The 27,339-nt window shown below is 38.7% G+C and overlaps 1 protein-coding gene across 1 annotated transcript in view; it reads right to left on the bottom strand.

The window, feature by feature from the left end:
* LOC112143846 (furin-like protease kpc-1) overlaps positions 1-27,339 on the bottom strand; it is a 216,519-nt gene that overhangs the window by 11,254 nt on the left and 177,926 nt on the right. Inside the window, exons 14-17 of the mRNA XM_024268057.1 lie at positions 23,412-23,522; positions 23,162-23,255; positions 16,950-17,135; positions 5,325-5,448 (exon numbers count right to left, since the gene is read on the bottom strand). Of these exons, the coding sequence (XP_024123825.1) occupies positions 5,325-5,448; positions 16,950-17,135; positions 23,162-23,255; positions 23,412-23,522 (515 nt within the window). The remainder of the gene's footprint in view (positions 1-5,324; positions 5,449-16,949; positions 17,136-23,161; positions 23,256-23,411; positions 23,523-27,339) is intronic.

Below are 27,339 nucleotides of genomic sequence, written 5' to 3'. Positions count from 1 at the left end.
TTCAACTTTAAAACTTGTGAAAAAAAAGACTAATCCCCAAATATGGCTGAAAACCACCTGTGAAATTTAACCATTTTTACTATTGTAAAAGAAAAACATGCAAAAAACCCTTCGTAAAGCGCTCAGGTACACAACACAACAACCACAAGATGTGCATTTTGTGGCTTTTTGATCCATACTTGCGTTGCTATATTTGTGTCGTTCATATTCTCCATATTTGAGGAGGTTGCATTGTGGTCTATATTCGCTAATCTAGTGAGCATCGATGTATGCTAGTTTATCGCCAAGACTTCTGGGGAATTTCAAGTGCACTCGATTTTGGAATTAGTGGATTCGGACAGCACTGAAGTTTTCTTCATTGCTGTTAATTCAGACTCAGGGTTCTTTAACAGTGTAAGCAAACATGTTTGTCAATAAATGTAAGTGAAAACAGAATTATTTGACGGTTCATAAAAAAATTTAAATATTCACTGCTTCTTTTTTTTTTAGAACAAGATGAATATTTATGATAACCTTTTAACATTTCTAATTTGAAAGAATGAGGAAAGCGAACAAAGTGTCAACATATGAACCTAAATATCTGTGGAAGTGATATTAATTTAACTTTCATGATCTCATTATGTTGCGATGCCCCGATATCTGACAACATTTTGGTAAACTGTGATTTCAGCTTTGGACAGTTGATTGTTTTGACCCCTCTCATTCCTGTTGTTGTGTTGTTGTTGTTCACCCCCAGGAGTCATGGATCGACACGGCGGGACGGCTTTCACTGACTCACACAGGTGGTAATATGTCTGTAGTTTGATGAGGTGATCTGAAGAACCCAGAATGCAAACTTCTACAGGTTTGGACCATATAAAGGGACATCATAAATAATCTTGGGAAATGTCACTTTTTTTTCCTGTAGCTGAAAAATTTAAAAAAGTGAAATCTTTTTAACACTCATTTTGTTTTCCTCACTTAAAATATTTTGGAATTAAAAACTTTATGAAGATGTTTTCTACTGAAAATAATTGTATATAATTCAACACAAACGAGAGCTAATCTTCAGACTTTCATCCCTGAATGTACAGAAATCTCTTGGTTACAAAGCTGAATAAAGTTCAAATGCTTTACTGGTGATTCATTTGTCTTTGTGCCTCATGTCATACATTTATTCATATAATACATTTATAGTATAAAAATATATTTTCTAAGAATAAATCTTGCTATTCTGATTCAAAGAACAGTTGTTAAAACTCAATTATTTATGTAGATTCTAGTGCTATATGCATCATTCTAGGAACTTTTCATTGCTCATATGAATTAAATTGAACTTTATTAATCTCAAAGGGGAGACATTCACCTGTCATGGCAGCTCAGGAGAAAAACAAATCACCAAACAAACAAATAAGTAACTAAACACTTTTTATGACCTATAGGAACACAGAGGAGTCGTGCAGTCTGATGGCAGTGGGAATAAAGTTCCTATACAGAGACTTTATTTGTTTTTGTTTTATTCATTTATTTATTTAAGTCTGAGGGTCTCGGTTTCATGAGCACACTCAATATTTACAGTCAATGGTCAGTTCTTCTGATATTATCATCAAAACAAGCAGTAAGTTATTTATTCAGTTTATTCCAGTAACTTTTAAGAAAAAATAAACTTTATCAAAGTATTCCAATTGCACATATATATATTTTTCTTTGGACTTAAGTTGCTAACCACTACTCTCACTCAGCTACACTGCACTACATCCATCTCACTACTTTAAATGTACTTATTTTGAACAAAGAGTTTTTTACTTGAGTAACTTTATTTTGAAGTTGACTCATTATTCGGCTAAACTCGGCTTCCTTGAATCTTTCATGGTCTGATTTCAACAGATCTGCAGACAGTAAGAGATGAGATATTTTCATTAAACTATACTTTTTATCTTTTTCTGCAACATTTGTAGAGCCATCAGGAACGAAAGGTTAAAAAAATCATTTATTTATGCCTGTAATAAGAGTAAACCGAACTAAATGACTATTAACCACCATAACAAAGAACATTTAAACCAGATTTCAATTTATTAAAAAAAACTATTCTTTTTCAATGTTATAACAGCTCCATGTCTGAATGTAAGTTTTTAAGATTAAATTTAAACAGAATTTAAATCTACAAAAAATCCTAAATCCTACTAGAAGCCCTCTGGAGGGAGGGGGTCAAATTTACTTCATTCAGAACAAGTTTTAAACCTCTTTGAGGTTCAGTTTTGATTAGAAGGAATAAGCAAATGGAATATAAAAATAAAATATAAGAATGAGGTCGGAGAACAAACTGTGATTGCTTTCAGCAATCAGACAACAAGTAGTTGTAACCTTTGTCATTATTTTCAAACCACACCCTCCAAAAAAATATAGTAGCAGCTACGGAATACAAAATCTGGAAACAACTTTCTAAAATGAATTTTAAAAACGTGAAAAAGTAAAAAATAATTAAACTGAGACTTTGGTGATTGCTGTTATGTCAGAACGGGGTAAGTTATGAGAACAAAACCGCTGACAAAAGAATAAAAGGACATCGGACTCTTTCACCTCAAGTTTCTGATGCAAATTCCAGTTAGAAAAGATAAACTGCTGACAGAGTCTAGAGGGAGATCGGGGTCATCAAGCTCCAGCTAACATGCTCTCTGATTAAATGAAGCTCTCTACAGTCTGATGACCGCTGCTGATCGGATCGGACCAGAACTAACCAAAAACAACATTTTAGTGGGCCGATTCTATCTGCAGACCAGCCCAGCGGTACTCTCTCTGTCAGCGACAGGTGGACCGACCTGAACCACTGATCTGGAGGGAAAACAGAAGTTTAACGTTTCAAATGTTAAACATGAATTTAACTACATAGAAAGACTTGGCAAGTTTTTTATTTTTTTGATGGATTTGACTATTTCAGTGAAATATCTTTGGACAAAATAGTGAAAATTAACTTCACTTTTTAGAGTACTTCACAGTACCTTTAATAAACCTAAAATCACTTCTCTGTTTAAAAATGATGAAAAAAATGAACTATTGTAAAATTGTTTAAAGATTTTGTTAGTTCAATACTTACACCCTAACTTATGAAATACAACTCTACTTTGTCATTCAAGAATTAAGCTAAAATCACACAAATCAGGGGATTTTATTGCTAATATTGTGTTTTTTCAACTGGAATAAAGACACATTCTGCATTTAGAATGACAGGGAAAAACACATTTTGCAATTATACTATCAAGATTTTAATATATAGCCAGTAAAGTCATGAAAATATGTTAAATATTGGTGGTCTAGCCTTTTTTTCACTGGTAAACAGCTATAGATATAATTAGATAGAATAATTAGATAATTAGATAGAATTAAAGTATGTTTTGTACACAGCAAACTATTTAAGTACTGAATTATAAAAACAACCACTTAGTGTATGTATTTTGTTTATGTCCTTAATATTTATGTAAAAGATCATTTTCAATTCCTTGATTGATATATTTGATTTCATTTTGTTGATTTAGCAATTGGGGCAGATAATATAAGTTTTCTTCTTTCTGCTCCTTTTCATGTATTAACTTTTTTTGTGCATTTAGTATATTTATTGTTACTAAATCAAATTGAATAAAAGAAAACACTCATACAAATGTGTAAATGAGCTCTGTTTAAGTGTGTGTGTGCATGAATGTGTGTGTGCGGGCAGCAGATTGAGTAACAGCTTGAACTTGGGTTGGACCCAGATACATGGGGAGAGGTACATGGATGGATGGACCATGTAGAAGAGAGGAGGGAGGAGGGCATTGATTTGTCAACAGAGAGATCAGCATCTCGACAGAAAAAGAAAGGACGGGGAGCAGCACGCGCACACGCCGGGACACGAGCAGGCAGCGGGTCTCCCACTGGAGACACTTCCGTGAAATTCCTTCACTTTTCATTCATATTTCCACCACTAATCGTACAACGTGAAAAACAATAGAATGAAATGAAGATGAATGCTGTCAATGATTTTCTGTGAAGTGTGTGACAGAACACGACCTCTATGACCACAATGAACCCGTGTTGACAGAGATAAACAGCAACGTGTGCCCCCCCCCAGTGGTTTACAGTCCCCAAAACCTCTGGCAGACAATCGGAGGTTGGCAGCTAACGAGTTTCAGGTGGAGGTCGCGTGCGTCCTGGGAAGGAGGCGGCTGGAAGGTCCTGCTGTAATTACACACGACAGTTCTGTCCGACAACAAACTGGCTACACAATGACAGCAGAGATTTGTGCTGTGAAAGACAACAAAAATACTTCTAATCTGTTGCTCTATCTGTTATCTGCAGGATAACGATGAGAACATATGCACATCATTCATTATGTGATGAAGGCTGAAAAAAGTAGGCAACAAATATTGAAAAAACAAGAATTAAGAACATCTAGCATCTAATTCCGTTATATAGGAGACCTTCATTTGGATGTGTGTGGTCAGTGGGCCCCGTCTTCACAGATTAGGAGGTTTAGATTCTGATTTTGAGAATTTGCTTTGTGCGGGAGGTCACATTTACTTTGGGGTCATCCAGTGGTTTTTAGTTCCTTTGTGAAATACTTCCTCTACCAGGAACATGCGGTCATTTCCTCATCTGTCATCACGTCTAGCTACCAATAAAACTCATTTGTGTTCTCTAATCCATTCCATAAATTCAAATTATGTATGATTTTAATCATTTGTACCCACTGAATTGTTGTATTTTGTGTATTTTCTGTTCCATTATGGCACAGGAAGAAGATCGAGTAATCCCATTCAAAAAACTGTGATTGTCTTTAGTTTACTCACTGTAAAATGTTTTTCAATTTTCTTTTAATGCTTTCCTAGCATATTTATTACATGTCCTCACTTTCCTTTCAATTGACAATATATTTAATGTTTTACTTATTTATTTAGTTTTCAGATCTGACATAAAGCCGTTCTAGAAAAAACAGAGATATTTATAAAGAAACAACAGTTGTATGAATGCATATACAGTAAATTTTTAGAGGACTTTTAAAGGGGGTGGGGCATAAAGGTATAATGCATCGGCAGCAGGCGTGTTATGGAAGAAACTATAATTCTGAATCAGGTGTTCAAAGATGAAATCAGCTCGTTTTGTGGATACATTCTTAGAGGAAAATCTTTCACTTCAAAATTTTTTTTTTATTTTTTATGTTCTGTTGTGGATAAAAATACTGGACCATGTGATCTGAAACGCTAGGTTTAGATTCTACTTAAATAAAAACAGAAAAAGATAATGAACATATTCCCCTAAATTTGAGTGGTACGTCTCAAATCTATGATTCTGTGCTTTAGACCTTCACTTACCAGGCGAGCTCTGCTGTGGGTGGTAGGTGCCGTACAGAATGAGGGTGGCGCTGAGCAAAGCTCCAGGAGTCTCCTCTCCACGCTGCCTCGCGCAGCTCCACACTTCTCCTTTGTGGTCAGTCACCTAAAAACGAGTGCAGAGCAAATGACATCATTTCATAAAACAGAAAGTCTTTACAGTTTTAAACAAAAGAAGAAAAAAAGGCGTGAGAGAAAGGAAAAAATACTTTTTTCATTTTTTTCTGTGCAGATAAGAAAATCATTAATGAGTCAGTTTGTCAAAATAAATGTTAAACAAAATGATGTTCATCATTAGAGTCAGAATTTATTTGACGGGCATGGTTAGGACGAGGCTTACTTACTAGAGACCCAGTCTGATGAAAATGGTGTTTAACATGTTTTTGTAGAAAGAAAATGAAGCTCTGAATAACATTTTTGAGCTTTTCTTTTTTTCAAATCATTGTGAATTGGCAGCAAATGAAAAAAGATTATATTATGATGTAGAAACTACATTGGGCAGATCACAGTCTTCCTGCTCTGCTCCATTCTGATACATCCACTTGCAGACAAATAGATCCATGAACGTCTTTGTTTTCCTTTTCTGAGCTGGAATCTGGATCAGAACTGTTCGGCTGGATAACTCTGATTTTGCACGCCGTTTTTGTTGCATTTAGAGAGAGAGCTCAGTTATGGGCGACATGAAAGGGGGTGGAGTTGCTCTACACCAACAGATCTGTTATTCACAAGAAACTAAGTCTTAGAAAATGACACAGTTTTTTAATTTTTAAAAAAATGGAATAATCCTGATTAAAGACCTCTCCGTTCAAACCATTCAGCCTGTCACACTGGAACAAATGATATTGATACTCCATATTTATTTTCATTTTCCCTAAAATTCTGGTGTTTCCCCATAGACTGTGCACTAAAATAAACTGACTTGTGCTTAGATATAGAAAGTTGCTTTGCATGTATGTGGTCCTGGAAGATTTTTTTGGTTTTTTTCCTGACACACATCTGTGTTTTTCGAGTCATTTTTCTGATCATTCCAACACCACAAACACAGCGTTTTTCTAAGTTTGTGTTTTCCCCTGGGGGGAATCAACCAATTGGTGTTATTGGCACTAAAATTAGAACAAAAGCACAGTTTTTAAATTAAAAAAGGCATGTTTTTGTCCAGAATCCATGTTGTTTCTTTCTCATTTCGTATTAGCAAAACACTTCAAGCATCCGCTCCTGGTCCGGCTGACACTTCTGTCACATTTTAGAACCCTGTGTGGTTAAAAAGTTTGCCCACCCCTCCACTAAACTGACCCGGGTGTACCTGGAACGGGCTCCTGTGACCCCGAAAGGGATTAGGAAAAGGAATGGATGGATGTGGGAGTGGGACTTGAGGAACTTTGTTGAATTGGTTTAAACTCCAATCATTATGGGTGACTCAAGCTCCCTAACAGATTTATGAAGTTTTGGTTTGCAAATTATCCAAAAAATTTAGTTCTGAGGATTCCTTTTTTCAAGTAACCTATAGGAAAATTAAAACTTCAGAAAAAATAAACCAGCATTTCAATCTTGAGCAGTCATCAGCAACCTGAACCCCGACATTTGCAGAAAAGCTTCAAACAAGAACCATGTTTATCTAAACACAGAGCAGACCGTCAGTCAGGACAAACTTCATCAGCCGCCGCCGCCGCCGTGTGTGTGGATTCTTGTGCGGGACCTGATGTGTGTGAGTGTAGATCTGAGTCCAGGCAAGGCGGCCCCCAGCTGAGACATTCATTGATTTGTTGTTGGTAAACAAACAGCTGGATGCTACAAGTGGATCAATAAGGCCTGCATGGCTCGCAGCCTCCCAGCATGCCTTTCTGCAGGCCTGACACGGCTCTCTAAGAAGCTGTGGTCCTGCTGTCATTAAGAAACCAAAGGCATGAATGTGAAAGCACGCTTTAATTGAAGCAAAGTGAACTGAAAGTTAGTTTTCTTCATTTAAGGTCCATAGAGATGCTGCTTACAGTCATGTTTTGAGGGATTTTAGTTCTTTAGGTGTGCATTAATGAATTCTCCTGTTCATGAGGAACACGGTTGTCATGATAAAACTATTTACTGCATGTCTAAGAATGCACAAAAGATAAAATGGTAAGATTAGCAGAAACAGGTGAAGAGAGGGGATACGGCTCGGGTTTCAAAGGGACTGGGAAAAGAAGCATCAGGGATAAGTGATGGGAGAGATGGCAGGATATGGAAGCGGTTGAGTGTCAGGTGAAAGAGAGCCGGAGATGTGAACGGCGCTCAGACAAACAGTGATGCTGAGGTAGGCAAATGCAAGAGAAAAGCAGACGGGACAGAGACAGACAGACAGACAGGGAGAGTGGGAGTTCTGCTCGACGAGGATGAAAAGAACAAAACACTGAGTGGAAGTGATACATTTAACAAGACAGGAGAAGATGGAGGAGAACGAGGAGAACGACAGGCAGAAACTGAGGTGAAAACGAGACAGAAAAGTGATTTCATGGTGTTTGTAACCAAAATAAAAAAAGACCCGTAGACCAACATAACCTTTTATGAATTTAGGCTGCAGCTCCTCTATTGGACAGTATGTCAGTCCTACCTTAAAAAAGACATTTTAAAGTCTCCTATGACAGTTTTTTTATTTAAAAAAAACCTTCCCAGTAGTGTTTTAATTATGATTATGAAGTTTTTAACCAAGATCATACATAAGAATGTCCATCAATATCGGTAGTGTTCTGATCCGGATGTCAGCTGGACGAGGAAGTGAAAATCTTCATGCACAGAACTTCCTCCAAAATCCTGATTCTTTCTCCTTCCAGTTCACCAAAGACTCTTTTAGCTAATTCTCCAATGTTTATTGACTGTGATCAATACATTCAATCATTGGTGTCTCAGAGCAGAGTCTTATTAAATTTGTTCTCTTTCATTAGAAAAATGCCACGCATATGTATTGAAAACTCAAAAAAAAAAAGGATTTTCATGGGAGGGGGACTTTAAACATCCCCCCATGAAAGTGTTGTTTTTGGCATGTTTCTGAAGATCAAGGACATTTATAAAAAAAATTAAACATCCCTCCATCCATCCATCCATTTTCTTAACACGCTGTATCTCTCCTACTGGAGCAAGGCGGGGTTCACCCTGGACAGGTCGTCATTCTGTCTCAGGGCCACACAATCATACACCCATTCACTCTCACAGTCACACCTAGGGGCAATTTAGAGTAACTAATCATCTTATGAAGCATATTTCTGGACTGTGATTGGAAGCCGAGTCCCCGGAGAAAATCCAAGCACGCAGTGTTACAAATTTTAACCACACACATAGAAACTTTATATTTTTTTGGAATGACTTAAAGCTCTGCTTGTTGTGTCAGTCTGGCTTCATTAAACTCTAGGGTCTTTCACATTTGTTAATTTGTGTCCAAATGTACTTTAGACAGTAAATATTACAGCTTCCTTTAGTAAGTGAGAAATGTGTGCTAAAAAGACAAGAGCTGCTGGCTGAATGATAGCAAAAAACTGTAAAACAAAAATAGAACTGACTGTGTTTGTGCTTCTTACTTTGATTCTAGTCTAGAACAGGAAACAGGAAGTTGTTAAACAACAGCGAATGGCTTCAGCAAGGACTAAAAAGAACCTTCAGAATAAAATACCCCCACCCCCTGCAAAAAACGAAGGGAACCTGTGAGCGTTGGCACAGTTGTGAGAGTGAGGCAGTGTCAGATGGGAGGGAAGGAGGATCCTTGCTGCGTCTACATATGTAAAGCAGCAGGGAGGCAGCACTGTGTCAGACTGAGGCTCTGGCCCAACCTGGGCTCCTCACTGCTCCTTCCAACACATCAATCATCCAAAACAGGGCCATCACAGCAGCGCTGCATGCTGGGAGACGCACCAGCACAGGCACGCACACTCTGCGGCGCGCCTCAGCACAAACAACCCAACTTACACAACCAGACTTGCTTCAGTGCAGACGGTTACACACACAAATGTGCAGTGGACTTCAAACAGCAGCACAATTACAGAAGCTAACACACACAGAAACACACACGCTGCTGAGTATTCACACAATCACACTCGTTTGGTGCTCCGTGTCACACAAACATACAGAAATAGGTATCCTTTGCCCACAGGGTGCCCTCGCCCCCGACCATCTGTGACGGGTGCCAACACACAGTGGGTGATATTTACATGGAGCGCCCCCCCTTACTCCAAAAAAAACCCACTCTGAACTGCTATGAAAAAAAGGAAAGAATACCCACAAAGGGGCCGCTCAGATCGCTTGATCTCCCAAAATTCATTAAACATGCAGATTAATGCAAATATATGCACCTCTAGAAATCCACCTTGGGCCAGGGAGAGTGAGGGAGAGTTTGTGTGTGTTTGGGGGGTGAAAGACGCTGTTTGTTTGAAAGTGCAAGCGCCTCTGTTTTCATTTCCAGCTCTGACAGCACGTCCACAAAACTTGATACTGTGTGTGTTTGCTGCTGTTGTCGGAGAGGGTGGAGGTGTTTCCCAGCAAAGTGGCAGTGCATCAAAACTACACAAAAAAATGATGGAAGTGCATTTAAAAAAAAAGAAAAAAGAGGGAAGACATCTTCACAACAGCTTCTGCCTGGCACAAGTTGTACGACTAAGAAGCAGGACTATCAGGATTTATTAAAGAGGCACGGTGATGAGCTCGCACCTGAAAGGTGTGGGACTGCTGCATATGTATTTATGGGAGTTTTTTTTACAGAGTGTAAAATTTGGTGTGATTTACTGAGGTCTCTGGCAGCCAATTTGCAGCAGGTTGTGTAAGAAATACAGCTGGTAAAAGCTGGAATTAAATGTTCTACTTGATGTGACTGTGATAGCTGCTGCAGGGTCACTAATGGGGAGAGAGTCCATGTTAAACAAATTTAAGAAGGAAGTGTGCGGAGGTATTATGGCTGAATAAGTTAAGCACAGAGCTTTAACTTTTTCTTAGGTGTTGCCAGACTGTTCTCTGAGTGGAGTGCTGTCCATGGTGCTGAACATTCCAGCAGACTTTTCTGTTAGATCCGAGTCAAACAAAGGGGGAAAAATTTAAACATGAAGATTTTAACTCTTTAAAACAAAAGGTTGCTTCTTCCTAAATCAGGGTCTGCAACTTCTGGTTGATTTCTCACTGACTAGAACCCAGAAGGAGCAACAAAGTCTTCCTTAACCCTTCAAAAAAATAAGACACTGATTTGTATTTATGCTTTTGTTACAACTATGATAAACATAAATTGAATGTGGTCCATTTTGCATGAATAAAGCATTAACACTAAAAGAAAATAGCCTTTTTTTAACTTTTAACAGAAGTTCCTTTCAAAATAAAAGACACCCTGTTAGTGCAGCAAAAGTAGTAGCAGTAGGAGAGACCCCCCTCCTCAAAGGAAATACACTCAAATCAGTCGACTTTTTCTAATCTCCAATTATTTTGAGGCACTTTTGCAGGTTTACTGTGTACATTATTGAAATAAATTAGTTGCATTAGTATGTTTACATCTGTTCTGCTTTAAGTTTACCCTAAATCCTGATCCTGATTAGTTCAATTGTAAATAGTGTTAATATTGTGCAGAGAAACCAGTTTGTGTTATTGCAATGCAACAGATTGCATCAATTCTAAACATAGGAATTTAAAAGCATCCATTTGCTGTATTTATACTTGTTTAATCCAGTGTAATGCTCGTTTCAAATAATTTTTAACTGCTGGTCTTAAATGCGGCTCTTTTTTTCAAACACAACAGTCCTGCCATGATTCAAAAAAAGAAGTATGATAAGCCTCTGAGGAATTGTTTTGAAACGTAATGTTATCGTCTCTCTGCAGAGGACCAAAGGATTGATTATTTTTCCGAGCAGTTATGCAGGAACACAAACTGTACTGTATCCATTCATTCCAGGTGGCAGACACAGGCTGATCATTTTTCCCTGCTGGCTCCGTGCATCAGCTGAACTGCATAATTACAACATTATCTCCTGGTTTTTCTTTTATCAGTTAGTCACTTCATGTTTGGTTTGTGCAATCTGTTGAGGAGACAAGAGGGGAGAGACTCCTGAAGAAGCACCGGGAAAGATGATGGTAAATATATGATCTGTCAGTCAGCGGCAGAAGCTGCGGTTGTTTGTGTTTGTGTGTGGCGGTGTGCGTTTGTGTGTCCACAGTGCTGCAGGCTAAGCAGCTCCATTATATTCCTTCAGCATCTCTGTTTGGCTTGAGTCTGGAAGTCCTCTGGGAATCAGAGATGTTATTTCTCAAAGACTGTTGCCACCAAATTTCACACACACGTGCACACCAACGTGCACACTAACGTGCACACGAAGTCCCTGCGGATAAGTTAGCATGAAGACAAAGTTTTTGAACAAACATCTGTGTTTTTGAATTGACTGGGATTTCTTGTGCAGGGACCCTCAATACAATCAATAGGGAGAGCTTTAACATTTTGAAAGCATCCCATATTATTTTAAAAAACAAAATTTCCATTAAAAAAAAACAACTTTCTTTTGGATTGGGCATCTCTTTAGGAAAAATCAAAAAATGACTTCCAAGAAATATTAATTAACCAAAGTGTTTGTCGTGGCGAGAATAGGACAAATAGTGAGAATTTAACAGTATTTTAGTAAAAACCTAAAACTATGTTTAGGAATGAGGTCAACAATGCACAGTCAAGCGGCCAAAAGTTTGGTCAAGGACCCCTGCGCACCACTTTTTAATGTTTTCGGTGTCCACAACTCGTTTTATGACACGGTGGCTGTTCCCTTTAAGTCAGGGGTCCCCAAACTCCGGGTCATGAACCGATCCAGTACCAGGATGGAGAGCAAACTAGTACACTAACTCATTACCAGGTACCCTAACCCAGTACTGATTCGAGTCTGGTACTGCGTTAGTGTTGGGGAACCAGTACCGGGTTAGGGTACTCATCCCAAGGACCAGTCCACATTCGGTGTCAGGTTAGGGTACCAGTACCGATACTTGCCACGTCCCAGGACTAGTCCATGTGCTGTACCACATCTGGTACCACGTACCAAGGGTTGCGGACCCTTGATTCTACAAACAGCCAACACGTCAATAAACAGTGAGTTGGGAACACCCAAAACCTCCGTTTTTGATACGGAGGAGTCCTTACCAAACGTCAATATGTGATGAGTTTGGAGAGACAATGTGTTGCAACACGTAAACAAGCAAATGTGCGTTTTGGGTTTCCACGTTTAAAACTCTCACATTTACAGACAACTATGCAAGTTTTTGCAATCGTCTTTGGTCTTCACGTCCAAAAACACGTGTCCACCAAACACACATTGCCAGTTAAACTTTGACCAATCAGAGACTTGGTAGGAGGATTTGGTGGCGATGTGTGGATTTGGTTAATCTGCTGAGCCCAGACAAAGCCTAACAATGTCTGCATTTATTTTTTAAATAAAGATAAACCAAGGCCACTCTCCAGACATGACGGCAATCTAGGTTTACTATTGCAAGGTTGCTAGCAATGAACCGAACCGTTTCAGTTTCAAGCTCAAACAACGAGATTTGCATCACTTTGACATTTTGCACCAAGCCTCTTCCAACAGTAGGTGGCGGACATGAGCTAGTAAACAGTAAAAGAAGAAGAAACTGCTTTGCTTGTCTAACGTGAACACCAAGACTTCTTGTTTAGCGCAGTCATTAATGCACTTTAAATGCTCAGAGTATTTGTAGAATAATAAAAATTCAGTGCATAATATGATTAAAAATTGGAAAGCTACAAGGAGACAATATGACAGACAAATGTAGCTTAAGCCAGACCAATATGTAAGTTTACATCGGAATTGGAAACCCAATAACTGAAGTTTGCAAAGGAAAACAACTTAAAGCTAATAGAGAATAAAACGAGTTTTAGAGTTAAGAAAAGAAACAGAGCCAAAATGAACAAAGGAAAGATTAGAATGTAAAACATTTCACAGACTTATCCTTTGGGGTCAGTTAACTGAAACACCTCATTCGATAGTGTGAACAGATGATATAACAGATGCACAAAGTGTTAGTGGAAACCTTTGTCCGACGCTGTCGAGTCCCCGCTATGTGAAGCACTAATGAATTATTAGGGCTATATTTGACCGTTTTCTGTGGAACAAAACCTCGATGCACAGCAGGACGAGGATGAAAGGGAGCCGTGGAGGCAGCATGCACACAGTCAAAAGATAAAAAGAAGAGACTGCCGATGAATGAGCGACCAGAGGGAGGAGGAGGAAAATTAAGTCAGATGTACTTTTAGCAGCTTCTTGGTAAAGCTCGTCTCAGACGGGGATCGTTGTGCGTGTTGGCCTTATATACTGCTGGAGAGTCTTTATTGTGTTGAACATCTTTACATTGTTGCAAGTGTTCAGCTGATGGTGGAGGGGAGACGAGGGGGGCGGAGGAGCAACAGAGAATTTCCAGTCCTGCTCTCCTTCACAGTGCTGGAAGGTCAGCCGAGCCTCGAGCCATAAAACCCTCTCCCCCCCTCAGTCTGGCTTTCATTCCAGCACAGCCACTGCTCACTTTGACAATCGTCATCATGACAAATCAATGTAGACTCTCCACACACGTCTCCACACACACCTCCTTACATCTACGCCGCACTACCCTTGAGTTTTGATCCGGCAGATACCAGTGACAGACTTTCTCCATGTTGCTCTCCTCACTCCCTCCTCTGCATTAGTCCTGTTTGTCCTCTGTTTCCCTTCATGTATCATTGGGAGTTTAATTGCTTCGCCGCCTGTCTGATGCAATCTTGCTGTAGCAGTCGTTAAATAGGGTAAATGTAGATGTCATTTGTAGTCAGTCAAATATACGTTTTTACACGTAAAGTTTTGAAGATACAGCGGGAAACGATTGTTGGGTGCATGTAGAATGTTAGAGAACACGTGTCAAAGTCAAGGCCCGGGGGCCGGATCTGGCCCTCCGGGTAATTCTATCCGGCCCTCCAGATCATTTTATTTTATAGTAATTATTGACACAATGTCATCTTGTGCTTATTTCTAACTTGTATAATTTTTACAAAATATTTTTTATGGAGAGTAAAATATTGAAAGTTATTCTGGAATAATATTCCTGCCTTTTTATTATTCTGAATTATGTTAAAGTTACAATTGAAAGTTTTAAAACTGGCATTCTGCTAGTTTTTTGCACTATTTTGGCATTTACTAAGATTTTTTCTTTTTTCGGCTATTTTGGCGTTTAGCTAATATTTCAGCTACTTGCTCGCTGTTCTTGCTAATTTAGGCTTCTATCAGTTTTTTGTGTCCATTTTGTTACGCTAATACTTCAGCTACATGTTAGCTGTTTTGGCTCATTTTGGCTTTTTAAAAGTTTTTTAGGCTGTTTTGGAGTTAGGCTAATATTTACACGCTTACTGCTTTAGCTTTTTCAGTTTTTTTAGGCTATTTTGAAGTTTTGCTGTTTTTTCAGCTACATGCTAGCTGTTTTGCCAAGTCTAGGTTTTTTTTTGTGTGGCTAATTTGGCATTTAGCTAATACTTTAGCTAGATATCAACTTCAGCGTTTTTAACAATCAATTTCAGCATCTTCAGCGGCCACATTCAGCTTCCAGCATTCACACTAGCATTATCACAGGTAATGCTTTATATCTAGTTCATAATTATGTTAAAAGTTAAGTTTTAAAGTTTTAAAAAATGAGGTTTAGTTTGTTTAATAAATGTTTATCCTGTTCGGCCCGTGACCTAAGTTGTGTTTTGGATTTTGGCCCCCTGTATGATTGAGTTTGACACCCGTGTGTTAGGGTATGCAGCACTTCAGAGGCCGGCGGTTTTGTGAGCATGGCTGTGATTCGCCAGTAATGAGCAGCAGTGCTGTTTTAAGGCTCGGTCTCGCAGTACACCCCCCCTATACCTGCGGCACACTGGGCCCTGGTAATTGGTCACAGAGGGTACAAGAAATTTGCAGGAGGACATGGGAGAGACGTGGTGACGAAAAGGCAGAGGGAGAGTAAAAGAGTGCAAATGTGTGTGTGAGTTTGCAGGAAGAGCTGGGTGATGGAGGACGGGGGGGGGGGGGGGGGGCGTTTCATCTTCACAGCTTTTTCTCTAAAAACCTCCAACTGTTTACAAGGACTGAAGCCTATTTGCACACGAAGGAGCGCACGCACGGACACATACTCTGCTGCCGCCGCCGCCCACACGTATACAGTAAATGACCTCAGCGCAATACTGTCTGTGGGAATGGATTCTAATCAGACGTCAGCAGCATTGTGTCTGTCAAACCCGACCAAGGTTACTTAACCTTCCCGTCTTAATTTCCCTTCCATTTTAGCTCCTTCCTCCATATCAAACATCAACACATCTATGGGAGGAAAATAAAAGGGAAGAGAAGAGTGCGGGGAGGAAAATGAAGATTGCCATGCTTGGCTGAAGCTCGGAGATGAAAGTAAAGGATGATTCACTTTGCTATTGCAAAATGAACTGAACCAAGCTGAGCTGAGTTGGGCTATTTTTAAACTTCTATACACTGCAGTAACTGAAGGAGGACAACGTGAAGCGGAGCAAATTATTTCTATATCATAGGGACAGGTATATCAAACAGACTGAGGGAGTGTGTTAAAAGAAGTAAAAACTAGACAAAGGTTTTCTTTTTCTTGTTGCTGCGGCGATGCAGAGGCACCCTTCTGGATTCAAAGTCAAATTAAAACAACTTTATTGGTACAAAACAACAAAAATAACACTATTGTGAAATCTGTGAGTTTTCCTAGAAAAATCCATGAATTTTGTGTAATTAGGAGTTAAAAAAAAGTTATGTTAAAGTCCCACTATTTGTAACACATCTCAATGTGTGAAATTTGTTCTCTGCATCTGACCCATCCCCTGGGGAGCGGTGAGCTGCAGACACAGCCGCTCTCGGGAATCATTTGGTGGTCTAACCCCCCCAATCCAACCACTTGCTGAGTGTCAGGCAGGGAGGCATGGGTATGACTCGGCTGGGATTTGAACCCATGACCTTCCAAACTCAGGGCAGACACTTTACTACAAGGCCACTGAGCTGAGATAGCATTTTTTCAGTATTTTTTAGTTAATTTTTAAGTTTAGCTAATTTTTTTAGCTACATGCTACCTGTTTTGGCTAACTTTGGCTTTCTAAAACTTTTTTAGGCTGTTTTGGAGTCAGGCTAATATTTACATGTGAGCTACTATAGCTAATTTAGGCTTTTTTCAGTTTTTTAGGCTATTTTGAAGTTTAGCTATTTTTTTCAGCTACATGCTAGCTGTTTTGGCTAATCTAAGTTTTTTTTGTTTGTTTTTTTCGGTAATTTGGCATTTAGCTAATATTTTATATAGCTATCAGCTTCAGCATTTTTAGCTATCAATTTCAGCATCTTTAGTGGCCACATTCAGCTTACAGCATTCACACTAGAATTATCACAGGTAATGCTATATATCTAGTTCATAATTATGTTAAAAAGTTACAGTTTTAAAGTTCTAAAATTTTAGTTTTAGAGTGTTCAATAAATGTTTATCCTGTTCGCCCTGCGATCTAAGCTGTGTTTTGGATTTTGGCCTCTGTGTGATCAAGTTTGACACTCCTGCTTTAGGGTATGCAGCACTTAGTTGCTGCATACCCTTAAGTTTTCATAGAAAACAAACAAAGCAGACCTGAAGCGTCCACAGGCCTCCTGGCTGCTCCCCCCAGCAGTGCACCGTCATCAGGGTCCAGTTATTTAGTCCGGCCGTGGAGGCGTCGTTGGGCCGTGAATCCAACAGCATGGACACCGTGCCGCCTGGAGACTCCAGCCTTACAGAGAGGTCGCCACGACACCTGGCGGAAACACTCAGTCTCACCTGGTGAGAAGCAGGGGATGACAAATGAGAGAAGGGGATTTGAGATTTGACTTCTTCAGATGCAAACACATCATAAGAAAGGTCAGCAGGGGGAGACTTTTGCAGGTGTGAAAGTGTGTGGAGACCTCCCCATGTCTGATGCAGCTGTGGACTGTCAACAACAGGAGCTGTCATCGTGTCTTCTACACTTCACAGCTGATGTGAGACTGTTGGAAGGAATCCTCAGTTTGCTGAGTTAGATGGCACGTTTGAATTCAGCAGCTGTTTAACTTGACATATACTGTGTCCCCTAGTGGGATGAATACAGTCTTATAGGAGCTAATAAAAAAAACCTTATTTGACACTGCTGACAATTCCACAGCACATATCAGAGGATAGAAAATACATCTTTCCTTTTAGAAAAAAACTAAACACTTTGATCTTACCGGGGAATCAAAATGATGACTTACACTAACCCTGGAGTTCCCATTTATCATTTTATTTTCATTCTGCTATAGCTGGTTTAAAAAATGTGATAGAAATTAAGTGAAAAACTGCATATCAGGCAAATTGGCAAATTCATAGTCTGACATGTTTACATAACCTGCAGAGTAATGCTGGAGTTTGATGACTAACACAGTACGTAAAAAAAAAAAAAAACATTTCGCATTTTTCCACAACTAGCCCTAGCAGGAAAACACCACTGCATGTCAAGCACAGAGGTGGAAGTGTGATGATCTGGGCTCTTTTTACAGTCATCATAACTGAATAGCAGTGTCAAATGTGTGATAGTGGAACAGCATTTCAAAATACCACAACAAAACCCAGGTGTCTGAATGATCTAGACCAGTAGTCCTCCCTCAACCTTTTCCAGGCCTCAGACTGGTTTAAATTAGACAATATTTTTACGTACCGGTCTAAACAGGATAGAAATTGGCATTTTTGAGCTTCTGGTTTCTGAAAATGTATTTTCAAAATGAAAAGGTACTACAAGAAATTTATTATAAAAAAGTCTAATAACTTCAGTACATATTTTTTTTTTTACAGATGATGAAGATTCAATGAAACAAAGTTGTTGATTTATATATGTTGTTTCTGAATTGAAACAATTCCATAAAGGAAACATTACGTGTTTTTTTCCCCTAAAAAGGCCAATGTTAACACTCAATCCAGGCTCTGATTATCCTTCAGGGCAAAAAGATTGATCATATTTTGTCTTTACATAAATCCTCATTAATTGGATATGGGTATTTTTTGTAATTTTCATACATGTGAATACACAATTGCACATAATGTTTTGTATGAATTAGAAATCAAGAAACACACACACACATATTGAATGAGTCCATTTTCTCTCCATTAAAATAATCTAAGCTAGGGTATGTAGGCCTATTTATTATTTTCTGTCTGTAACCTGGAACCAAGTGACCCATGGACCAGTATCAGCCCGGGGGGGTTTGGGACCACAGGTCTAGAAGAACCACAGACGTGTGAGACTGTAAAAACTTTTTTAAAAAGATAGAACTCTTTCATCCATCCAGTGGAGTACATCCTGAAGAGTTCACCCGTCTGTCACGGGCATTGTTGAAGCACACTTCAAAATGTAAAAAAAATGATTTTGTACACTGAAAATGAATTTGCTATTATTTGTGGATTAAGGGAAAAAAGATGCTATTGCTGCTAATTTGCTTTATTTTTTGAAGATCAACACAGTTTCCGCTAAACAATTATTTTTAAGGAATTATTAAAGAATTACTAAAATAATTATTCAATAATTTTGTGCAACATGTCATAAGCTTTTGCTCTAGATATCGTTTTTAAAAGTTTTACCATGTTTTATCATGGTACGTGAAGAACTTAATGTGGCTTTTCTAATCGAATGGCTCACATATAATCGTACATGATGTCTTCCATTTTGTAAATTGTGTTGTTTGTGTCTCCGATTTCTGTGTTTCCAACAGTAGAAAGCTTTGTTAGCTTTGGGTTTATTAACCTTCAGCGAGATCAACACCTCAGTCTTAATGCCAGGAGAGGGTTTTAATCATTTTTTTGCAGCATATCTGACAGAAAATGTCACTTTGACATTACTGCCTTCAACTCTGAAGTCATTTTGGAAACACAGCGAGGCGGTGCAAACACGAGTGAGCCCTGGGAGCCCAAGTTTAAATCCAAATCTAATCGGTCTGGGTTGAGGCACTGAACGTGACAAACACACGGACGCGGCAATAATCTGTCTTGAAGCAATCAAAAGGTGTGCAAAAAAAAGGCAATTGGGTAGAAAAAGAAATAGGTCAAAGGGAAGACAGGATGGATATTAATTAAATAATTTAGATAAGCTTCTAACCCCCACAGACACACAAACGCCCTGAAACACCCTCCCTGTCCCTGTTCATCACAAGCAGCACATCTGGTGTGACAATGGCACATCGCAGAGAGAGAGCCGCCAAGCTGCAAAAAGACTGACAGCCTGTGCCTGTTTATGGGGTGTTACCACGGCAACACGTCCATCAATCACACCTCGCAGCGATGGCCTGACCCACGCTTTCTGCCAGAGAGCAGAGCCGCAAAGATGAAGCCTTTTCAATTTACATGCTGACACACTCCCTCTTTCTTGTTCCTTCTCTCTTGCTGCTATTTCACAAGTACACAAACTCACAAACACAGGGAGCTCGCACAAACTCCAGTGTGCACAAACACACACGTATGCCTGCTGTCACAATCAAGCGTAAACACATTTGCATGTATGTGGCTGTACTCAAGAAAACACGGATTTGCCATTTTCTGCAAATGACACTGCCAACACATTGCACATCACAGTGGGATTCTTTTTTATCTCTTCTATTCTCAGATAAAGCGCATGACAGAGAAACTCGAAAACAATTTGTACGACATCTTTAAGCTTCTCCACTTTCAGGCAGAAGTTAGCTTCTCAAAGCTGCGCTGCTTTATTGTTTCAGGGCAAACAGATGCACAGCTTTATGACAAAACTGTTCCCGGTATTAAAACACAACTCCATGTTATATTCCAAAAATTTAGAGGTGTTTTCAGAGAGATGATATCACCCTTCTGGTGTCTGAGGAGCACCGGGCTAGAGAAGAAGAGGCCAGATGAAGGGAAACTGGGAAAAATGGTGCTTTCCCTTTTAAAGCTTGCTCACTATTTACATATTTGTTTGATCTCAATCGGAACAGCCTTGATTTGGGGTCTCTGGGGTTCAGTCTTGTTAGCTCTTGATGTGAAACAATGGGCTTTAGAGCTGCAGAGAAACAACAAACTGAATCCTGGTGTTTACTGAAACTTTCCTAAGAGTTGGTGCTTTTAGCCAAATGGGAAAATTAGAAGGAAATTTAAGGTTTACAAGAATCAAGTCCATTCAAATCCCATTTAAAAGGACTTCATTTGTCAAGAAATTAAAAGGGAGCTATAGGAAAATATCTGATGAGCCTGATATATGTAGCAAGGAAAGATCTGCTCTACACCAGAGACACTTTAAGCTGCTGAAAACATTGAAAAATAGAAGCGTTCCCAACATAATATATATTTTTGTATTCTTCTAAAGACTCACTCCAATGAAAATACTGTTTATGGTGTTTTTATCATGTTCTTGTAGCATTTTCATCATGATAGAGAACATGTAAAACATAATTTAAGATTAAAACAGTGTTTCTGAGTATTTCTTTATTCACATAGTGATCACATCGGGAGTTCCTCGTCTGAGTCGGAATCTGTTTTCAACCTGTACGAGTGGATAGCTCCAATATTGCTCTCTGATTTTGTGCTACGCTAATGCAAGCTTGTGGTTTGGAGGGGCTATAAGCTAACCAAGGGTCTGAAACCTGAGGCTCTTTTACCTCTCCATAATAGTATCTTTTTCAAGTAAGGGTTACTAAATTAGCATTTAATTAATTTAGATTATTAAGTTTATACATTTATAGCTGAGAAGAGGTATTCCTCCAGAATACGACGATTTAAAATACTAAGAAAAACTTTGGTAAAAAGTCTGATCCTTTATGAGTTTAAAGCACATATTATCTTATGCTGTCCAGAGCTGCACTTGGATGATCCTGTTGGCACAAGGTGTCTTTTATTTTGAAAGAAAATCATACAAGCTTCTGTCAAACGTAAAAAAAAGAATTTCACATTTTGAAATAATGCTAGTTTCTTTTTATATTTCTGCTTTATTCATGCCACCAAAGAAGCATAACCCATATTTACATATTTACATTTTTGATCAGTAGAAAACAAGCCCAAATAGCTCTTTTATTGTTGAAGGTTACAGACCTTTGAGCTAACGGGGGAAAGTGTAAATGAAGGAATGCTGGGATATCAGTGTAGGGCAGGGGTCTGCAACCTTCAACAAGAAAAGAGCAATTCTGGAGGATTTCTTACTGACAACAACCCAATAGGAGCCACAAATTGTAATTTCACCCCTTAGAAAAAGAAGATTCTGATTTGTATCTATGAATGCTATTGTTGCTATTATAATAAATATAAATGCATTTGTTTTTCAAGCATCAATAAAACAGAAACATAAAGAGAAAACAGAATTAAAAAAATATGAATTAGTTTCTAATTCTTTAGAGGTCAACATGAATTTCTTTCAAAATAAAAGACATCGTGTACCACATAAAATCATCTCAATTTAGTAGGTAGTTAAAAGTCAGTAGTAATGAAAAATAAACACACACAAAACCACTAATTGTGGTACATCTCAACCAGAAATTCATGAATCTAAATAATATATATATATATAAACCAGAGCTATTTTCATGTTTTTCATAATTCATATCCTTGATTTTTTATTCAGAAATAGAAAGTGCACCTTAAATTCTGGTGTATGTACTGACTTCAGATTAACTTTCTGTGGTAAACAGCACTCAAGCATCTGTCAAAATTACGCGTTAACGTACACGATTAATCAATAATTAACACATTAATATAAATTAACGCAAATTAATGGAAGAAACAGTCCTTCGCTTTAACTCTGCGGTTCAGGCTTCCTGGTATTTTCCAACTTACATGATGGTTATTAAAATAAGAGATAAATCTTCAATCGTTTTTTAGTACTTTAATCTTGCAATTTATTTATTTTGGTTTAGATCGCTTTTTCACAAGAAGTGGACTATTTGACCCGTGGTCTGTCGCCATATTTTCATCTAAAACGTACCCAGTTAAACACTGTCATCAGTCGTGATTAATCACAACACAAAAGTTTGATTAATTTGACTTTTTTTCATTGATTGACAGCACTAATTAAAAATAAATGTTCTAAATGTACAGTTTTGTGTTTGTTTTCTTTTCGTTATTATTCACAGATGATAGTAAGTGGTTTGCAGATACTGTTACTAAAAGAAAAAACTATAATAATCACGATTAATTGGGATTAATGTTTTTCTAAGTTTGCGATTAATTAGTTGTTTTTTTTTAATGGATTCCCAGGCCTAGTCAAAATGTTTCAGTTTTGGAAAATTATGACGCCATACTGCCAGATGGATTGTTGGGGCATTATGGGAACTGTAGTCAGGATCCAGGTGGAGCGATACAGACTGTCCATCAATTGTTTGTGAAGGAGTTTAAAAACTTTTGACTTTCATAATTTTTTTTTTTTTGCTTAACAAACTTAGAAGATAAATCTAAAATATGCTACTTTTTCAAATTACAAATATTGTATTTTCTTCAAAAGCCGTAAGTGGCTCCAGAGCCACAGGTTGCAGACACCAGGTGTGGGGATACTTCTTCCTACTACAACCAGAGACTAAATTCTGATGAACAGCTGCAGCTCTGCAGAAAATATGTCTTAAAAAAACGACACACATTTTTAGATTTTTGCTAAAAATTGCATAATCACAATTAAAAGAGCATTGGCAACAATTACAATAGATAGAAATATAATTGGAGTGGGGCTTTAACAGCTACAATGTTGGGAAAATCCAGTCTACCATCAGCAAAAACATCAACAGCTTTGTCAACCTCTACCACCTTTGAATCTTATTATTAAATGTTTATATTTAATTTGTCATTTTATTAACAAATACCTCAAAGTTTACCTGCACATGCTCCAGAGAGCTGATCTCGTTGGATGTCCCCTGACAGGCTTTTGAGTGGATTCTCAAGGTCACACTGTCTCCAGGAGAGAGGATTCTGAGGACCACAAAAACCACATACTCTGAATATGAATAAATCTGTGTGAACACGCATAAAACTGAAGAATACTTCGGGAATGCCAAAGAATTCTTGAGCCAAAGACTGGAGGTCCAACAATGACGAACGCCACATTTGTTTGATAAACACTTTTACCTGGGTGAGTCGAATGTAGCCTCTTGTGTGCACGTCCTCTGTCGCCCGACCTTTTGGAAGAGTGCAGCCTGCTGTACCATCAACCCGGCGTCCAGCACCCCAAAGCCATACCTGCGAATGGGAGGCAACAAGGAAATATGAAGCTTCCTGTCATACATTCATGACAAAATGATCACTTCCTGCCAGGTGAGCAGCAGCTGGTGGCAGCTGTGTACCTGCAGGACTGATTCAATGTTTCACTGGAACGACCACAATCAAGCCTCGTTACTTATTATTCACCAACCCAATTCTGATGCTGAACACAATGGCTGACCTTTAAGCAGCTTGGCAGCGTGGTGACTACATGACCACTGCCTGTCATCCTCTCATTTAATCTCACTGCTTAATAAAACCCCCTCATCTGTGATATTTGCCCCGTCTTCTTCACAAACATTCAGTTTTACCTTCACTCTCCATCAGTAAACCCAACACTCTCTCCAGCGCTGCCTTAAATGTTCTTTCTTCTCGCCAGTTGCCTTCAGTTACAACCACAGCCTTGAGTCTGAGTAACAGAGCGGCCCCCCTCCCTCTGCACAATCCAGAGGAGATAAGCAGCTGATTTTTGCCAATACCACCACGCAGTCCTTATAGCGTTAATCTGCAATAAGTAAAATTAATTACCCTGATGAAGGGGTCTCTGGGAGCAGCAGAGAGGAGAAGGAGACGAGAGAAAGATGAGGCCTGATCAATAACTCAATCTGCTGCCCTGCATGGGGCTCTGCCTCCTCCGTCTTACTCCGACAGCGCATGTGAGGAGGACGTGCAGGAGCTGCAGCCCACGCCGCCGCTGTCCTAACAGCACCCTGCGCAATCAATGGACACAATCTAATCAGCCACAATCACTACCAATGACTTTTAGCATGTAGGTCCCAGTATAATAGCATTAGGTAAAACAACTGGGTGGAGCAGAAGTTCAAGGGCGTTCAGGAGTTTGGGAGGGATTTTTACAAATCCTGTCAGGATTTGGACAATATTTTGACACATATGACTATCAGGATTATCCAGATAGTCATATGTGTCAAAGTCAAGGACCGGGGGCCAGATTCGGCCCTCCAGGTAAATCGCTATTTTTCAGCTACATGCTAGCTGTTCTAGCTAACCTAAGGTGTGTTTTGGATTTTGACACCTGTGATTAAGTCTGAAATTCTTGGTCTATAGATTCTGTATTGCAACTTAAAGTAAGCGAAAGAGTCAAAGTTTTATGGTTTTAATTATAAAAGTTTTTGTTTCTGTTAGAGCCAAAAAAAAAAAATGGAGACATTAGAGCGATTAAGAGATTCAAGATGGGATTTTTCAGCTTAAAAATTATATTATTAAAGCAGAGATTCTTACAAAATATAAAAGCCTAAAAAAGTCTGTCTGTGAGTAATAAATTAGCAAAAAAAAAAACAATCAACCAAAGACTGCTGGTTACTCTTTACCGTGCCATTGTTGAAAGTGGCTACAGTGGCACAGAGGAAAGCTCTCCAGCGGGTCATCAACACCACCCAGAAGACTGTAGGCTGCCCTCTCCCCACCCTGGAAACCCTCCACAGTTCCCGCTGACTCAACAGACCAGGAAGCCCGTTTCATTTCATTGTAAGATCTATCTATCTACACCTGCACGGGATATCCAGGTGGTCTACTAAGATAAACCGCTCTGTAGATCGTTGGTCCTGTAGAGTCCTTGAAATTGAAATGTTCATTCAATTCAATTTCAGTTCAATTTGATTTATGTTGGCCAATATAACAAAACATTTGTCTCATTGGGCTTCATACCAGTAATGGTACAAAAGCAGAAAGCCAGTCATAAAAAAACAGTAGCTATCTGCTAAACTAAACCAAACAGACTAAACTAAACTGGTTATCCTTAACCTCAGAACCCTCCTTCAAAGTTCTTTACAGGCATGCAGTGAGAAACAGATCACAATCATGAACGATTATTTTAATACTCGACTAATCGCTGATTATTTATTCTGATTATTCGACTAATCGAGTCTTAACCTTCATTAGCTTTAAACTAACAAACAATAAAGACGATGAAGATGATAGTTTATTAAACTTTAATGAATCGTGCAGCTTCTGTCCTTCATTTGTTTCTGGTATTTAAACAAGATTAAATCAAATGAGGAAAAAATGAACTATTTTTCACAAACGAATAAAGTTTTGGTCTCACTGACTCAAATATAACCAAAGTGCATTTAGTGGTGCTGAACACTCAACTTTATTCATCTTTACTACACTCAGTATAATATAAAGTAACAACTCATCAACTATTAAATTAGTTGTCGACTATTTTAAAAGTTAATTGGTTGACTAATCGTGGCAGCCCTATTTCACAAAGGAAAAAAGTTATTTTTTAATTATAAATAAAAAATAATCTAAAATGAAATAAACATTAATTGATAATGTGAAGCAATGCAATTACATTGGGCTGTGTGTGTAGGCAAATACATTTATGTAAAGATTGCTTGTTATAACTTTATTTTGAATATTTGTATATTTGTTAATGTTGTATGTATATCAATAAATGTAAAAGTTGTGTAAAAATATCAGGACCCCAGGAAGAATAGTTACAACTGCTTGGTTGCAACTAAGGGATCTCCAAACCTTTTGTTTGGGGATCCGTAATAAATAAATAAATTACAACAACGATATATTCCATTTTCATAACGTCATTGATGTGGACGTACAACCCTTAATGTCCCCCTAAGAAAATGTTTTTATTTTTAAAAAACGTTCCCAGTAGTGTTTTTTTTAACCAAAATCCCACAACCTAAATGTCTTAAAAAGCCATTTTTCATGTTGATCTGAAGCCTCTGATTCCAAAATCTCCTCTGAGGGGGCGTGGCTTTTGGAGCTGAGCTGAGCAGCTCCACCCCTGACCCCCCCTGTCTGATTATGATAGTTCTGTGTCTCGCTAGTGTAAATCTTCACCGCTGCTCCATAAAAACGTCCATCAATCTGGGTAATGTCCAGCCGTATGGTTCTGATCCGGATGTCAGCTGGACGAGGAAGTGAAGATNNNGTCTTAAAAAGCCATTTTTCATGTTGATCTGAAGCCTCTGATTCCAAAATCTCCTCTGAGGGGGCGTGGCTTTTGGAGCTGAGCTGAGCAGCTCCACCCCTGATCCCCCCTGTCTGATTATGATAGTTCTGTGTCTCGCTAGTGTAAATCTTCACTGCTGCTCCATAAAAACGTCCATCAATCTGGGTAATGTCCAGCCGTATGGTTCTGATCCGGATGTCAGCTGGACGAGGAAGTGAAGATCTTCATGGACAGAACTTCCTCCAAAATCCTGATTCTTTCTCCTTCCAGTTCACCAAAGACTCTTTTAGCTAATTCTCCAATGTTTATTGACTGTGATCAATACATTCAATCATTGGTTTCTCAGAGTTCTTGATAAAATAATCAAAGCTAACATCAAAATGCTCTTTCATTGATTTACAATCCTTTCCAACTGCGGTCAAATGAGCCGCCGTTCACATTTCCGTGGTCACATCAAGAAGCTCCGTGGAGTCTGGTGGAGATTTTCCAGCGTTCTCAGTCCTGCTACCGTAAGTATTGGATGAAACTCACACCAAAAATCCAGTGATGCTGATTTGACCACAGAAATGTGAACGGCGGCTCATTTGACTGCAGTCAATGTGAAGATACCATCTTCTCTTCTCCAGAACCTGAACTAGACACTAGGAACAGATGAGGGTTTAGTGCATGTGCAGCAGAGCTGTTGATGGAAAGAAGATCATTCATTCAAACAGAGTCTGTCCAAGACAGTTTGATTGATTTAAAAGAAGAAACACTCAGAAATTCAAAAACAAAATGATTTCTTATTACTTAAGAAAAATGCCACACAGACATGTTAAAAACTCAAAAAACAGGATTTTCATTGGAGGGAGAGATTAAAGG

The sequence above is a fragment of the Oryzias melastigma genome, linkage group LG16 (genome assembly GCF_002922805.2).
Source record: "Oryzias melastigma strain HK-1 linkage group LG16, ASM292280v2, whole genome shotgun sequence".
NCBI classification, from domain to species: Eukaryota; Metazoa; Chordata; class Actinopteri; order Beloniformes; family Adrianichthyidae; genus Oryzias; species Oryzias melastigma.
The sequence above is the reverse complement of the archived record's forward strand: the minus strand, read 5'-3'. Positions and strand labels throughout refer to the sequence as shown.